At 51.5% G+C, this 17,500-nt stretch overlaps 1 protein-coding gene across 4 annotated transcripts in view; it reads right to left on the bottom strand.

Moving 5' to 3' along the window:
• Positions 1 to 2,389: 2,389 nt before the first annotated feature.
• Positions 2,390 to 17,500, bottom strand: part of numbl (NUMB like endocytic adaptor protein) — a 50,170-nt gene continuing 35,059 nt past the window's right edge. For 3 of the 4 annotated variants that reach the window (XM_056611814.1, XM_056611811.1, XM_056611813.1), the window contains exons 3-9: positions 17,281 to 17,355; positions 15,315 to 15,389; positions 12,619 to 12,759; positions 10,569 to 10,806; positions 9,571 to 9,828; positions 5,246 to 5,428; positions 2,390 to 4,874 (exon numbers count right to left, since the gene is read on the bottom strand). In XM_056611814.1, coding sequence (XP_056467789.1) covers positions 3,703 to 4,874; positions 5,246 to 5,428; positions 9,571 to 9,828; positions 10,569 to 10,806; positions 12,619 to 12,759; positions 15,315 to 15,389; positions 17,281 to 17,355 — 2,142 coding nt within the window. In that variant the 3' untranslated portion in view covers positions 2,390 to 3,702. The remainder of the gene's footprint in view (positions 4,875 to 5,245; positions 5,429 to 9,570; positions 9,829 to 10,568; positions 10,807 to 12,618; positions 12,760 to 15,314; positions 15,390 to 17,280; positions 17,356 to 17,500) is intronic. The other variant, XM_056611812.1, reaches the window with a different exon arrangement.

Raw genomic sequence — 17,500 nt, 5'->3', positions numbered from 1 at the left:
TATTACCTCTGTTAACATTTGTTTTTCTGTTTGTTACTCGTAGATAAAATAGGCCTCTTCTTTATCTTAATTTGACTACCAATAAAAAGTAAACAGGGCAGGCCATTAGGCCTTTTCATTTTACGGTTAACGAAGTGTGTGTCCTTGTGTGTGTCTGATGGATAAATCTATTGGTTAATTCAAACAATTCCACGGGCATTAGCTTACTTGGCTTTAATGACACTGTGCATCTGTCTATTTATACCGCAAGAATAATGTTTACTTCACCCTCCTCTCCTCGTCATCGTAGGTCTATTACTGGTTGAGAGTTGCATACCCCTCCATGTGTGAGAGAGAGAGAGAGAGAGAGAGAGAGAGAGAGAGAGAGAGAGAGAGAGAGAGGAGAGAGAGAGAGAGAGAGAGAGAGAGAGAGAGAGAGAGAGAGAGAGAGAGAAAGAGAGAGAGAGAGAGAGAGAGAGAGAGAATAACAAATACAACAGCCATAGCAAAAAACAAGGTGTAATATTATATTACTTTATTTCCATCTTTTGTACAATGTAATTACAATACAAATATGTAGGTTTAAATACAAAAAATCTGTAAATAAAGATTAAAAATAAACTCCACTGGTTTGTTTTTGTTACCATCTCTAACCTATGGTTTTACAATCAAGTGTATGAGGTCATTTAGTTTCGCTTTAATGCTTTAACATAATTAACCTACATAGAATTTGGAGGGCATGAAAAAAGAGTCAGAAGAGTACAAATAAAAAAGAACAATATTTCTAAGAAATAAAATATTAATTTCTTGTTTGATTGATTTGTCTCCTAAATAGAGCGATCTAGAGAGGGAGAATAGCGATTTGTTCGAGCCAGCCGAGGCGTAATCCCCTGGGATGGACAGTATCGAGTCCCATACATTTGAGACTGTGCGGTGTCAATGTGAATGGATCTGTTGGAGATCGTGGTCCCCCTTTTCAAAGGGGATCACTGAGCTCCTCTAACCCAATGGAAGAGAGGGAAAGGAATTAAAGTGACCAATGGGAATCCCCTTTAGAGATAACAGTGTCTTCATAACGACTCTAATTGTCGCCATATGAAACAGACAGCTGCTGTTGTCATTTGACTACTCTTGTTGAGAACCAATGAGGATAAAACCCTTGTTTTCCAATTACTTCTTCTGATTTGCTGCCATAATTGACTGGGGATGTAATGTGCCATACATCGTATGAAAGGGCCATGGGGAATCGGCTAACCCATGCTAATGTAGCTATGGTCTGATTCTTAGCATGTTGTACTAGAAGCTCTGGAGACCATGGGACTGCCCTGGCAGTCCAGAAAAGCCCTGTTATTGTTGTGTTTTTTTGCGTTTTTTTTTGTGACACACCAAGCTGTTCCGAACCGAGATTCTTTCTATCTCGCAGGGTCTTACTTGTATTCTCTCGTAACACCGTGGCCTCTGAAAGGAACCCATCCTTCATGCCTCGAACAGCGAGTCTAAACACTTGACGCCCTGACGCGCCGGAGGTTTACATTAGCTATATATGGAGTTGAGCATACTGTAAAAAATAACATTGCATGTGATTCCAGCCTTGTAATATGTGGCTCTACGATAGATGAGTGAAAAGAGCTGTTCTTCAATGCAGGGTTTTTTAAGAGGCGTTGATGCGATGTTGGATTGGGAGTTTGTGTTTGTGTGCGTGTGCACGTTTGTGTGTGTGTTGAATGTGTACGTGTATCTGTGTGCGGGTGTGTTGCATGTGTAGGCGTAGAGGGGAGCGTTCACAGAGCTGGTCTGTTCCACTGGTCAAAGGCGGTCCACGTCCGGCGGTATGCTAGGTGATGAACATGTCTTTGTTCCGCGGTTAGCATTCCCCCTTTGATCGCCCCGCTGCCACACATCTCTCTCCTGGCTCCGACCGCCATCCGCTCCTCTCCATCACTTTCCCAGCAAACTCTTGTATTTCCTCCTCCATCCATTCGTCCCTTTATATTCCCTACTCATGCCTTTTCCTGTCGCTTGTCTCACTTCCGTTCTCTCTCTCTCTCTCTCTCTCTCTCTCTCTCTCTCTCTCTCTCTCTCTCTCTCTCTCTCTCTCTCTCTCTCTCTCTCTCTCTCTCTCTCTCTCTCTCTCTCTCTATTATTCCTACATTTTCCCGCTCTCTCCATCTCTCCCGTCTCACCGCTCCTCCCGTTCCCCCGGTTATGTTTTGGTTTTTGAAGCGCTGCTGATAATGGCGGGGGCCACGCGGGGGCCCCCTGGCGCGGGTCACAGTGGAGGGGACCGCGCTCTAAACCCTGTATCCAGACCCTGCAGAGGGGGGGCACTCACAGCTGGAATGTAGTGCATTGTCTTTGAGGAACCGCTTGCACAGTGTCATGGGGGGGGGGGGGGGGGGGGGGTGTCACCAAAGAGAGTCACTGAGTTTGTATCTCTCCAGGCGTCTGGAGTGTTCCCACCCAATCCCAGTGGGTCTTGCGGTGGTGTTTGTATTGTGTTCTGGTTCCATGTATAGCCTGGGGAACATTGGGGGGGACTGACCTGTTTCTGGATGCAGTGGAATAACATGACAGCTATTGGGCCATAAAGCATGCTTCTATTTACACTCTCCACATCTTGTGTGTGTGTGTGTGTGGTGACACAACGCCAGGCGGTGGTATACTGGCCTGTTATCATTGGCAATCTGGTTCCGTTCACGGTTCCTGTGGGAATCATGTCTTATGTCGTTGTCGTCCCCCCCCCCCCCCCAATCACATCCATTGTCTGTCTACTCATTTGTTTCCCGTCCTTTAAAGTTAAACTAAATAAATACATGGAGAGAAATGAACAATTAATAAAACAGGCTGCCCCTCTCACACTGTTTAGAAAAGTGATACTTGAGATATAACTATAACGTGTTACAATTCAAAATAATAATAATAATAATAATAATAATAACTATAAAATTCAATAAATAATAAAATCCTTTTGGCCATCGATCTCTTCCACTATAAGTGATTTCATCCTCTCCTGTTGGGTCAACTGCGTCCCATTGGCCGGTTCTTCTGCGCTCAGCGGCCCGCTGGGCTGTGCTTGGTTTAAATCTCCATTAATCTCTTCAGCTGACAGTCCTTCCATCTCTGCCCCTCCGTTCGTCCTGCCCCGTGGCCACGGCAGATAAAGGCCTGTCTGCTAGCTTACAGAACGCCCTACCCCACACAGGAAGGAAGGAAAAAAAAGAAAGAAAGAAAATGGCGAAGACAGGTAATGGACAGGAATGTACCAGGTGGCGTCCCCAATGTCCTGGGTCTATACACGCTGCCCGCGGCCTGCAGCCTTTAGTGGGGGATGTCGGTTAAATCTGAGCGGCGTGGACCAGTAGGAGCGTGGCGGCGGTGAGCACTGCGGACACGAGCCAACGCCGAGAGGCGGTGGACAGGTTCAGCCGACGAGCGCCCGGTCCCGGGATCCAGGCGCTAAGCAACCTGCCCACTTCCTCTGCCGCTGCCTCAGCCATCCGTTGAGGGTCATGTAAGCGATCCGATGAATAAACCCCATCCACTCCTCGGAGAGAGGCGTTAGCGAGTGGCTAGGCTATCGTGGGACGGAGGCTAGGCTAGAACGGTGGATGGGGGATGGGGTGGTTGCATCCTGCTTCATGAGAAAGCGCCAGAACTACCGCTCGGTTGACTCCGGGGACTGCCAGCGCTACGGCTAATAGCGCTAAGGCTTGTGTCTCCATATCAGAGCTCGATCTCAAATGTCTTCTGCAAATCGTTGGAGAAGGGGTTGGCCGCCGCCGCCGCCGCTGCCTTGCCCGCCACCGCGGGCCTGCTCTCCAGCGCCGCCCATTTGGCCTCGAAGCGGTCTGCCTCCTGGGAAACCACGCGGCCAGGTGGGGCGGTGAGCTGGCTCCCCTCCGGGGGCCAGACGCTGCCTCCGCCTCGGCCGTTCCCGCCGCCGTTGGCGTTGCCGTTCAGCAGGCCCATGCCGGTGGGGGCGGCGCCGTGCCCGGGCAGCCCGTTCACCATGGCGGGCAGTGGTTGGCCGGAGGGGAACGTGGGCGTGGAATAGCCCACAGCGTGTACGATGGCGCCCGGCCCCCCGGTGTAAGAGTGGTGATGGCCGACCGCCACTCCGAGCGAGCCCACCTTGGCCCCCCCGCCCAGCGAGCCCATGGGGCCGCCTGACGAGCCAGCGGCTGTGCAGAAGACATTGGCCACCATCTGGGACGGCGTGATGCCCACCACGGGCACGCTGGGGTAGGTCATGCTGCTTGCCAGGCCCGGCATGTAGCTCTGCATGGGCACGAAGGCCGGCTGCACGGGCTGGGCGGAGAACATTCCCCCCGGGGCCGGGGCCGGGGCCGGGTCGAAGCCCAGCGGGAAGGGCTGCATGGAGCCCGAGAGGGGGCCCCCTGGGGGCCCGGGGAGGGAGGGCTGCATCATGGGGGCCCCGGACATGCTGGGGCCGGACATGGTGGGGATGGACATGGAGGGGAGGGACATGGGGGGGCCGGACATGGGAGGACCCGGGATCAGCGGGATGGAGGATAGGGACATGGGTGGGAGGGGCATGGGGGAGGGTCCTGAGACGGACATCAGGGGATTGGCCATGCCGCCGTGGGACATGGAGACGGAGGACACCGGGCCGGACGACTTGGCGACCTGACTGGAGATGGACTGACTGGACATGGTGGGCGGGCCGGGGATGGTGGGGAAGATGGGGGCCGAGGGCGGGGCCATAGATGAAGGGGGAGGGGTCTGTTGCTGTGCATGGACGGCCTTGGCGACCTCTTCAAGCCACCGCTCGGCCTCGGACGGCGTGCGCCTGTGTCCGCTGTGCATCTGCATCGCCATGGAAACGGTGGGAGGAGAGTGGAGCGGAGGGTCTGCCTGCACCCAGGAAGAGGTGGCTGATGCAAACAGATAGATAGGGGGGGAAAGGGAAGATCAATAAAAAATCGGGTATTTTTTACTTTTCAGCGTGAGCCAGGAGTCGGTCGCCATGGGGACCCGTGTGCACGGTTCAGAAACCTGTGCTTCCTGAGTCCTGAGTTTGTCCGATCTTTTTGTGCGACATATTTTATTTTACTTTACAGAACAAAACCAAGCAGAACATAAAAGATAACCATTTTAAGTGTAAAACTTTTCTTTTCTTTTTTTATTTGTGACTCCCATAGCCCATAAGTTATTAATAAGTATCTTCGGCAAAAAGAACCAATGTCCGACAGGAGAAAGCTTCTTCCTGGGGAGGTTTGAGGGCCGTGCCGCTCAGCTCTCGTACCTTGCACCGGTGCAGGTGGGGGGGGCAGGGCGGGGGGCCCGGTGCAGGCCGGGAGCCCGTTGGAGGAGCTGACGGGAAGGGTGAAGTACTCGTCTGGGGGCTTGGTGAAGGAGGCGTTGATCTGGCTGCAGAGGGCGTTGATGCAGTCGGGCTCATCAGACAAACCCAGGTCCATCTCTAGTTCTAGTGGAAAAGATTGAGAGAGGAGGAAGGAGGAGGAGGAGGAGGAGGAGGAGGAGGAGGAGGAGGAAGAGGAAGAGGAGGACGAGGACGAGGTAGTAGAGGAGGAGGAGGAGGATTAGGGGGAAGGAGGAGGAGGAAAAGAAGAGAGAGGAGGGTCATTCTTTGATTAATTGGGTAACAGATCCGGTGAGCATCAGGCACATATAAAGTGCAGACGAGGCTAACTGTGAGGCTATCCGCTGATTAACAAAACAGCATAGCCACACACACCCCATACATAAAACCTTATTCACTCTAGAGTGAATAGTTTCATAGCTCACAGCCTCATTTACACACACTTTCTGTGGTGCCAGAAATAACCAAGCGCAGATGATGAATACTGCATGTATGTGTTTCTTTTTTAATAATCCGCTGAGTCATGTTCAGGCTCCATATTGGAAATTCCAGAAGCTGCAGATTTAGCAGAGAGCATTAGCTGCTTCTTTCAAATGACTCCGCCGTGTTTGACTTTCCCAGCCCAGGACTCGTACAATGGCAGGATGTTCCTGTCTCCCAGTCCTTGTCTTGCTTTGGAATAAAGCCTTGAACCACCACACCCAAAAACACACACACACACACGCACGCACGCACGCACGCACGCACGCACGCACGCACGCACGCACGCACGCACGCACGCACGCACGCACGCACGCACGCACGCACGCACGCACGCACGCACGCACACACGCACACACACACACACACACACACACACACACACACACACACACACAGACACACAGATATATTCACCACGTGCACACACACACACACACATACACAAGAATACACTTCAATTCAACATACAACGCACACGCACTCTATTCAATACACATGTGCACACCAACATACACATACCCAAACACAGAAGCACACAATTCAAGGGCCCCCACTCTGCTCCAAAAACGTCTAAAAAAAGGATAGGGTAGACAGAAGTCAAAGCAGAAAACGGAACAGAAGAAGGACTTTGAGAACATAGTGTTGAGAGTCTATGCCCCCTCAAAGCCCCCCTCCTTTTGAATCTACCTCTGCTATTATCCTCTTTCTCTTCCCACAGCCTTCATCTCCATGGTGCCCTATTCAACGTTTTCTCCTGGACGATGTGTTGTGCGTCAGGTGTCCTACACAATGCACCATAATGAGTGGGTTGTGTTGGTAAAAACAAAAAGGATCGGGGCGACACGCTCTACAGGAAGGATGCGCTGGAGCACGGTGTCTGTCTATCCTCCTCAGCCGTGTTCCTCTGCGCTGCCACAGCCTGCCGGCCGCAGCAGGCGGAGCTCAGACCAGGAGTTCACAACCTTTTTTTGTTCCAAGGATCGGCATATTCAGAGAGTTTGGAGGACAAATGGTCCTCCGTCAATTTTAATGCCTTAATTTTAAGATGCAGAATTTTTAAGCATAGGATGTGGCTGTTTTTCAAGATGGTTTATTTGTCATATTTCAACGATTAAAGCAAAAGCAATGAAATGCTTGAGAAAAACACAAGAAAATTCACCTGAGAGTATAAACACAAAATAGTGCAAATACACGGTGCAATTACAGTGCCTAATGTACAATGGTTTAGTTGTATATTGATCGATTTTATGGCTATGTAGAGGAAATAAGTTATACTTTTTTTGGGAAATATTTCAAGAATAATAACGGGTCTACGACCCGGCTCCGGTCCGGGCACCGGGGGTTGGGAATCTGTGAGTTAGACGCACCATCTCCTTCCCTTCTAACCGTGCCTCACAATGCCTGGCTTTGGGAGAGAGTATCAGCTCCCCGATCTCCCAGGACCATCTGAAGAGACCTGCTTTGAACCTTTGTGTTTACCGAGGTTGACTGAATAGATCGAAAGTAATCTAGCCCAACAGTCTTACTGTTGTGGACACACACACACACACACACACACACACACACACACACACACACACACACACACACACACACACACACACACACACACACACACACACACACACACACACACACACACACACACACACTCACACAATGGGGTTTGGTTGAGCGGTCCGTGACCTTGAACGCATGACGGGACGAAGGCAAGGTGGGTGTGTGTGTGTGTGTGTGTGTGTGTGTGTGTGTGTGTGTGGGGGGGGCATTTGTGTGTGTGTGTGTGTGTGTGTTTCTTTCTGTTCCCAGAGCATAGTGACAGCTTTAAGGGCTGACAGAAGGTGTGTCCTGGGCCCAGGCTAACCAGTGCAGCTGATTGACCACACAAATCAATACACACATTGTTCACAGAGCACCACAAGGGAGCACAGAGGCAACCCTATCGGATATAACTGCTGTGTGTGTGTGCGTGTGTGTATGTGTGTGTGTGTGTGTGTGTGTGTGTTGGTATTGGTGTGTGTGTGTGTTTGTTGTATGTTTGTGTGGGTGAGAGAGAGAGCTACAGAGAGAGACAGAGAGAGAGAGTGCAACAGAGCGAGAGCAAGAGTGAGTGCACGAGCGAGAAAGACGATTGTGTTCAGGGGATTAAAGCGGCATGAGATTCAGCCATTAGAGGAGATTTAAGGGAAAGCAATCACCTCATAAAGTGTTTTCATAACATCCTGATCTTAGGTGGTTTACCCGTTTGCTCACTCTCCATCCCCGCTATTGTCGTACTAAGCCTCACTCTTCAGGATCGCTGAGGATATGACTCTACCGTGCATAAGACACTGTGGTGTGTTTGCCTCAGTGTACTGTGTGTGCATGTGTTTTGGTGTGTGTGTGTGTGTGTGTGTATGTTTGAGAGTGAGAAAGAAAATGCAAGAGAGTGTGTGTGCGTGTGTGTGTTTGTGAGTGTGTGTGTGTGTGTGTGTCTGTGTGTGCGTGTGTGTGTGTGTGTGCGTGCATGTGTATGCATACATGTTATGAGCATCCTGTCATTGAGCTGCCAGTAAACAGGACTCATCCCTGACAGGAACATGGGGCGAGGGAGGGGAGGGGGGGGTGGGGGGGAGGGGGGTCTGCAGATCATCATAGGCTGGGCTCAGTCAGAGAGTGAGAGCTCTGACTGCAAATCACACCATTAGCCCTCCACCACCTCACTCATCCACCCCAGTGTGGAGATACACACTGAACGACATGACAGACGCCGGGTGGTGGTGGTGCTGGAGGTGGCGGTGGTGGCGTGGGGGAGGGTGACTGGATATGTCCCTGAGTCACAGTAGGGGTGTGACGGACAGACGCTGGGGCTGACACCGTTTTAATGAACCAGCGGCGGCGCCTCAGGGAACGCCAGGGAGACACGGCTCCCCTCACCACTCCTCAGAGCGCCGCCGCTCCGCTCACTCAGGAGGTATCCCGGAACGCATACGCACAACAGGAAGTGAGGAACCAGACAGAACGAGATCGAGAGAGAGGGAGAGAGGGAGAGGGAGAGAGAGAGAGAGAGAGAGAGACAGAGAGAGAGAGAGAGAGAGAGAGAGAGAGAGAGAGAGAGAGAGAGAGAGAGAGAGAGAGAGAGAGAGAGAGAGAGAGATAGAGAGAGACAGCGAGAGATAAAGAGGGAGGGAAAGAGTGAGAGAGAGAGATAGAGAGATAGAGAGATAGAGAGAGAGACAGGGAGAGAGATAAGGAGGGAGAGGGACAGAGAGACAGAGAGAGAGAGAGGGAGAGATCCAGGGAGAGAGGGAGAGGGAGACAGAGAGACTGACAGAGAGACAGATAAAGAGGGATGATTGACTCCGGAGAGATGGAGCAGATGCATAGTAATTAATGCCGGGTGGTGGAAGTTAATTGAAGTACATGTTCCACCCTGGTAGCTCAACGTGCATGAGCCGATGTGAAGCCACTGAAGGAGCGTTGGACGGGCACAAACAAACACACACACACTCACACACACACACACACACACACACACACACACACACACACACACACACACACACACACACACACACACACACACACACACACACACACACACACACACACACACACACACACACACACACACACCCACAAACACACACACACACTATCTTTTCAAATGCCAAACAGATGTGCTACTTCAAGGATGAGCCGGGGGGCTTGAATGCCATTACAGTGGGCCGGTCCCAGGAGGGGGTCCGTGTGGTGGGGGGTCTGGTGCCGGACTGGGGACTCACCTCCGGGGGTTTCGAAGTCGGTCCTGCGCTGCAGCGTGGAGGGCAGGTCGTTGAGCCTCAGGGACAACTGCCTCTTGAAGGGCGAGTTCTTCTGGCTGAGCGCCGGGAAGCCCCTGAAGGAGCCCTGCCGCACCAGCTGCTCAATGGGCGCGTGGCGCCGGGGGATGGCGTGCGGCCCGCCGGGCTCCAGGGGGGACGCTGTGCCCTCGGGGGGGGAGGCCGCGCCGGGAGGCAGGGCCGGGACGGCACTGGGCATTTCTGAGGACGGGGAGAGAGAGAGGGGGAGAGAGAGAGAGAGAGAGAGAGAGAGAGAGAGAGAGAGAGAGAGAGAGAGAGAGAGAGAGGGAGGAGCGGGAGGGCGACAGGATGCTGTGAGTGGATGAAGAAATGAAACAGGAAATGGGCAGTGCTGCTTTGCAGATGGTGAAGGGTGCTGACGGTGCTGATGGTGTAGGGTGATGATGCTGTAGGGTGCTGATGGTGTAGGGTGCTGATGGTGCTGAGGGTGTAGGGTGCTGACGGTGTATGGTGTAGGGTGATGATGGTGTAGGGTGATGATGGTGTAGGGTGCTGACGGTGTATGGTGTAGGGTGCTGATGGTGTATGGTGCTGACGGTGTAGGGTGATGATGCTGTCGGGTGCTGACGGTGTATGGTGTAGGGTGCTGATGGTGTATGGTGTAGGGTGCTGACGGTGTATGGTGTAGGGTGATGATGGTGTAGGGTGCTGACGGTATAGGGTGCTGACAGTGTATGGTGTAGGGTGATGATGGTGTATGGTGTAGGGTGCTGACGGTGTATGGTGTAGGGTGCTGACGGTGTAGGGTGCTGATGGTGTGGGGGCTGCTGGGTGCGTACACGTTTTCTGTGATATGGAGGTTTTTATTGTTTGTAACCTAATTAGTAAACGTTGGTTTAAAGAGTGCTATACAAGCACTTTTTGAAAAATGATTGCATTTTTCTAAATGAAATGAGTTTATCATGATTATCATGACCCACCTTTCTTCTTTTCCTGCAGCTTCATGATGTCTTCTCGCTCAGCGGTGCCGCTGCCGCCGCCCTGCTGGCCAGAGGAGGCGGAGGAGGAGGAGGACGCGACACGGAACGAGCCCTCGCGCACGAAGGAGGTGCGGCTGGCGTCGAAGGAGGCCGTGACGCCGCACTCCTTCTCCCGCCGCTGCTTCCTCTCCAGGCATGCGGCGAAGGCACAGCCCACGGCGTGGCTCAGCCTCTCCCCCTGGTGGAGTGGAGGACAACGACAGGCGTCAGGGCGGGGCCGTCACAGAGCCGGCCTCAGGATTTTTTTTATTTAACTTTGCATATGTTTCATATTATTGCATACATGTTTCATATTAGTGCATATTGACTTTTTTTTCAGTATGCACTTATATATGTACTGAATTGTGATCATCAAATCATCACCTGATTGGTCAGGAATGTGTAGGATGTGCTTACTCATTCCTGACAAATCAGGGGATCTCTTCCCTGATTGGTTCAGAGAATCCATCTTGCCTTTCACAGTTGCATGGAAAATGCAAAACTTCTCAATGCAGGAGATGTGTAGGGAGGGAGGGAGCAGGGACGTAGGGGAAATTATATTGTCGTTTAGTTTCTAAATGTCGCACTCTCCTGCTCTCTCCCTCTTTACAACTCTCAAATCTTACCTGCAGCAGCTTTAAACGATTTTTTGATGACAGTCACAACCTTTGTCCACAGACAGAATGCTGAGAGACAAAAGCAATTACCACCAGTGCACCGAGAGACATTACAAACCACTGTTTCATAAAAAGAACACGCTGCTTATTCCTCGCAGTGGCCGTTTCGCACAATGGGGTGGAATCAAAAATGGATCTCACTACGATGTTCCTGTTTAAGAACATACATTAGCTCGCAATTATCCGCCTTACACTCTTTGGTTGACAGAGTGCACTAAACGTCTGTGCCCTGTGTGGCGCCCGGCGCATTTCATTCTCATCTCTCTTCAATCTGCAATTAAGTCCCGACTCATCCACTCTCTCTCTCTGTCTCTCTGTCTCTCTGTCTCTCTCTCTCTCTCTCTCTCTCCCTCCCTCTCTCTCTCTCTCTCTCCCTCCCTCCCTCCCTCCCTCCCTCCCTCCCTCCCTCCCCCTCCCTCCCTCCCTCTCCCTCCCTCCCTCCCTCTCTCTCTCTCTCTCTCTCTCTCTCTCTCTCCTCTCTCTCTCTCTCTCTCTCTCTCTCTCTCTCTCTCTCTGTCTCTCTCTCTCGCCTCCATTCTAATCCCAGGCTCTAATCCCACAGAGAGGGCTCTGTTGTGTCCTGCCCCCGATTATCAATCCGGCTCCCCAGTCTGGGTCCAGCTGCTTGCCGGTCGCAGGTTGCAGAGCGAGACGCACTGACACGCTCTATGAATTGACCTCACATCCTTGGTCTGTGTCTGCTTGGTGTGCGTCTGCTTGGTGTGTGTGTGTGTGTGTGTGTGTGTGTGTGTGTGTGTGTGTGTGTGTGTGTGTGTGTGTGTGTGTGTGTGTGTGTGTGGTGGCAGCCTTATGTCTCTGGTATTCTTGCATGTGTATTTTTTTCCTACGTTCACCTTCCACCTTCTCAGACATGCATGGCGGTGAACGTCAAAACACGCACATGTGGAAAAGGGCATTTCATCTCAGCGAGCCTACACTGTGTGAATAACGGTTGGGAAAACTAAAGATCGTTAGTTAACGCAGTCCGTATGTTGTTGATGATACTGTGCTATAAGACTTTAGAGTTGTTATTTGAGTGTAATTTGTTAAATGGCACAGGCATCCATCCTATTAGTGGGTGAAATGCGCCGTGAGTATGTTCATTTGGAGTTTAGTTTAGATCTGAGAACCCTCCAGGCGCATTCCTGACCGATGACGTATGATGGGTTTCAGGAACTGCTCTTACAGCTCTTCTAACTCCTCGCTCTTTACAACTGCCTGTGAACGGCTCTCCCTGCAGCCCCTTCACAAGCTAGAACCTGCCACACTGCGAGGGTCGGAACCAAGGAATGGAGCCCGGTCTCTGGAGCTGCTGAGTGTGTGTGTGTTCTTACTGAGTCCTTGAGGGCCATGAAGCAGTGGCAGATCCAGCGCCGGGTGGTGCCGTCGCGGCAGATGTAGGAGAAGGCCTTGTCGTAGTTACGGTCCGGGGCGCAGAAGGACACCTTCTCTATGGTCTGGTCCACGATAAGGTCCTGGGAGAGAGAGAGAGAGAGAGAGAGAGAGAGAGAGAGAGAGAGAGAGAGAGAGAGAGAGAGAGACAAACGCACACACAGATGAACAGAGAAAGAAAGAGAAAGACAGAGAGACATGAGACATGGGTAGATCAGATTCAACAGCTGAAGCAAAGCTTGTCCATCCATTGCTTTGAACAGACTCACCAGAGGGCATCCCATCCGACACGTGTTTCATTTAACTGGCTTTTTATGTGTACTGAGAAGAGACAGGGAGGGGGGGGGGGGGGGGGGGTGTTCAATGACACATCACGCATCCTTAAAAGCCTGAACCTCTTACACAAGAGGGCTTGATGGGCTCCTGGAGATCCCCCCCCCACCAGCACCCTATTGCCTTATTCATCCTCTCCATCTTGTGAACAGAGGACTCGCAGCTGAAGGAAGACACGTGTGTGTGCGTGTGCGTGTGTGTGGGGAGGGGGGTCCGTCTGTCGCTGAGGAGACGTGAACCAAGCTGAACCCAACGGAGCTGTCTTTCTGACACTGCTCGTCTATCCGACTACAAATAGAGGGGTACTCAGCCCAGTCTATAGAGTCCATGGAGAAGAGGGGGGCCCCTCAAGGGCTCTTTGTGTACATTACCCCCCCCCCCCTCACTGGCCATTGCTACAACCCCGACATATAAAGGGGAGGCATGGAGGCTATATATGACAAGAGGAAGGAGACGGAGGAATAAAGGGTTCACACACACATCAGCACACATCCTCTCCTCAAATCCAAATGAAGGGGGAGAGACCGAGGGAGGGGAGGGGGTGCGGGAGGGTCAAGCAAAGGAAAAGGAAGGGAGACAAAATAGCAGGCTATTCATTGTGGGCCAATTAGTGAATGAAGAGGGTCCGCTGGATCTGGGGTGAAAGGGGAGGCAGAGGGAAGTGTGTGTGTCGGCACGTATGTCAGTTCTTATAGGACAAAGTGTGTGTGTGTGTGTGTGTGTGTGTGTGTGTGTGTGTGTGTGTGTGTGTGTGTGTGTGTGTGTGTGTGTGTGTGTGTGTGTGTGTGTGTGTGTGTGTGTGTGTGTGTGTGTGTGTGTGCGCGTGTGCGTGTGTGTGTGTGTGTGTGCCAAATAATTGTTTTCGTTCCTCCAATTCCTATGAGTGTAGCAGGTCAAAATCCTGACACTATGGCAACCAGACGCGCCCACCAGAGGGGTCAGGAAGGCCCAAAACGGGAAAGACCTCAAATAAACAAGCAGACGAGACGGTAACAACACGTCAACAATATCTCTCTCCCTCTCTCTCTCTCTCTCTCTCTCTCTCTCTCTCTCTCTCTCTCTCTCTCTCTCTCTCTCTCTCTCTCTCTCTGGCCCCCATTGAGGGTGGTCTGCCAGGGACCTCCCACGCCCGGCCCACTGCCAGCCCACTGCCAGCCCGCTGCGTTCAGGGATGACGTCACAGAGCTGGGGCCCCAGCGGGCCCCCGGACGTCCGCACCGTGGGCGGTGGGCGCTGAGCTATGAACGGTTCAGACAGTGTACGCAGCACACAGACCGAGGGAAAGTGATGGGGAAGAAATTTACATTGAATGCTGTTGTTCATTAAACTGTACTAATAAAGCTCTGAGTCTGTTCCACTATGAACAGGGTGAGTGGGCGGGCGTGGTCGGGTAGCGGTGTCTGGGCCGACTGCAGACCGCGTGTGTTCTGGGGTTTTCAGCGATGTAATCACCTTCCCGACATTCACAGCTTGATTCGTTTACTGCAAGAGGCACGCCTTGTGTCCTCACTACGTTCCCATGGAAACAGTTCACACACACACACACACACACACACACGCAATAACACAATAACCATACAGATGAGACAATAACACGATACACACACAGCAGAGATGTTCATTCTTTCACGGCCCAGAAAACATTGACTCTAGCGGCCACCAGATGGGGACGCACCTGCCATGACCCCAGGCTGACCTCACCAACGTCTAAAACCTAAACCAGAAATAATGAGGTCCCCAAAACAGAATATAAATGTTAAACCTGGACAGACTAAACCTTCAAATTTGAATCGTCTCTACACACACACATATGGGCACTTGTGTCACTGTTGTCGGGCATGTAACGGCCACCCGCAGCGGGTCCTCCAGAGACCGGCGTGACCTCATCGCGGTGCACGGTTCACCGGAGACACGAGGACAGGGAGGAGGCGTGGCACTTCTCCAGTGCATGGGATGAGTTAGAGCACCGTGACACACCATTTAAACACATCCATATCCTCGTACACAAATGCACACACGTGGTGTTAATACTAAAGTAACACATGGGTTCACCATGCAGTTGGTTTCAAGGTGAACCTTTGAACGTTTTTTGGGTTAAACTTTGATGTCCAACTGCATTGGAGCAGTGTATTGGATGATTTTTTTCATTAATGCTATCGCTTACATTTTTTGTGAAGTCATTTTTATAATATAAAATGTGCTAAATGTCCTAAACCATTTGTCAGAAACATTGCTCGGTCAGCAAAGCTGTTGACATGAACTACTGAGGTCCATGCAGCGGAGACACAAGCAGAGCTCCGCTCACCTTCGTCTTGTCATCCACCACCCTGAGCCCGTCAGCCGACACCCACAGCACCGCCTTCACCGTCTTCTTCCCGCTCTGGGGGGAGGGAGGTAGGGAGGGAGGGAGGGAGGGAGGGAGGGAGGGAGGGAGGGAGAGGGAGAGAGAGAGAGAGAGAGAGAGATAGAGACATTGAAACACAAACATTGTTCCATGGGGGTTGGCTGGCTTAAGGTCGGCTGAAAACAAGGGGGCGGGGCGGCTGAATCAGAGGACCAAGGCAGCTGGGGGAGAGAGCTAAATGAGGGAAAGACGATATGTTCTCATGCAAGTGGTGCTCTCAGTGAGCCAGGGTCCAGTCCCCATCATCGTCAGCAAGTGTTTACTGGACTTGATATCTCTGTGAGGAAGCAAATCAATAGGGCGGGTTCCTCAGTAAAGCGGGGGGGGGGGGCTCACAAGGCCCGTCGGGGTATAAAAGTATGTTTGCTGTACCTATTGGTCCTGAGAAGTAGCATTGTTGTGCTAAAAGGGTAATTTTAGGGTCTCTTAGCCGTTTCAGTGTGCGTATATACAGTGTGTGTGTGTGTGTGTGTGTGTGTGTGTGTGTGTGTGTGTGTGTGTGTGTGTGTGTGTGTGTGTGTGTGTGTGTCTCTGTGTCAGCGTCTGTGTGTGTGTGTGTGTGTATGTGTGTGTGTGTGTGTGTGTGTGTGTGTGTGTGTGTGTGTGTGTGTGTGTGTGTGTGTGTGTGTGTTTGAGAGTGTGTGGACCTGCAATGTGTGTTTGTTTATAAAAAGTGTTATTAGCCAGACAGAATAAGTAAATGAAGTGAAGGTTAGAGAGACAGAGAGAAACGGATACACAAAGTGAACATGGGGACGCAAGGGTGTCTCCAATGTCAACATCCATCACAGCGTCCTTTTCCGGGGGGATTCTCCTAGAAAGGAAATTATTTGTACTACCAAAAAGCGTCCTTCTTTTTGTGTCTGTGTGTTTCTTCCTAATAAATCAGAATGATCCGGAACTATTCCCCCACATTTCTAAATGTGCCTGCTCATTCGTCATACTGCTGTCTATGTGTATTAAAAAAGGGCTGCAGTTAATTCTATATGACTGGATGAATTTAAAATAATGCAGTAGTGGTATATATCTGAGAGAGGGAGAGGGAGAGAGAGAGAGAGAGAGAGAGAGAGAGAGAGAGAGAGAGAGAGAGAGCTGGCACCCCACCAGCCATTCCTCCAGAGGAGGGCACCAAGCAGCATTAATAACACACTCCGCCAGGGCCCAGCTAAAAATACACCGGTTTAATAAGGCCTTTCTGCATGTCTGTATGTGTGTGTGTGTGTGTGTGTGTGTGTGTGTGTGTGTGTGTGTGTGTGCGTGCGTGCGTGCGTGCGTGCGTGCGTGCGTGCGTGCGTGCGTGCGTGCGTGCGTGCGTGCGTGCGTGCGTGTGTGTGTGTGTGTGTGTGTGTGTGTGTGTGTCTGTCTGTGTGTGTGTGTGTGTGTGTGTGTGTGTGTGTGTGTGTGTGTGTGTGTGTAGAGAGAGAGAGCGATAATGGGAGTGCTAGACAGAGTACCGCGGGTAAAAACTCTGAACGCCAACGTTGACAGATAAGGAGTGTGGATTTTGCATAATCCCACTGAGTCGGGAAGAGAGAGGGAGGGAGGAGGGGGAGAGAGAGATAGAGAGAGAGGGGGAGAGGGGGAGAGAGGAACAGGGTGCTCATATATAGAGAGCTGGGAGCAAAGTAAGCGGATCAGAAACAGAAGCAAAAAGGTGATGAGAATCAAATAGCCAAAGAAAGCCAAAAAAGAAAGTTAAACCACAAAGAGATGGGTTGGAAACAATGTGAGATTGACGAGGAGCCGTCAGATGTGTGTGCGTGTGCGCGTGCCTGTGTGTTTGTCGGTGTGTGTGTGTGTGTGTGTGTGTGTGTGTGTGTGTGTGTGTGTGTGTGTGTGTTTGTTTGTGTTTGTTTGTAGCTCTCACATCTTTTAGCTTCTTCACAGCCTCCTCGCACACATGCATCCCTCTGGACTCCTCCACCTCCACCAACCCCAGGTACTAGAGAGAGAGAGAGAGAGAGAGAGAGAGAGAGAGAGAGAGAGAGAGAGAGAGAGAGAGAGAGAGAGAGAGAGAGAGAGAGAGAGAGAGAGAGAGAAGGAGACACAGACACATACAGAGAGACAGCGATCAATATTCATTCCAT

Source organism: Gadus chalcogrammus, chromosome 16 (genome assembly GCF_026213295.1).
Source record: "Gadus chalcogrammus isolate NIFS_2021 chromosome 16, NIFS_Gcha_1.0, whole genome shotgun sequence".
Lineage (NCBI taxonomy): Eukaryota > Metazoa > Chordata > Actinopteri > Gadiformes > Gadidae > Gadus > Gadus chalcogrammus.
Note: the sequence above shows the minus strand (reverse complement) of the source record. Positions and strands in the feature narration are given on the sequence as shown.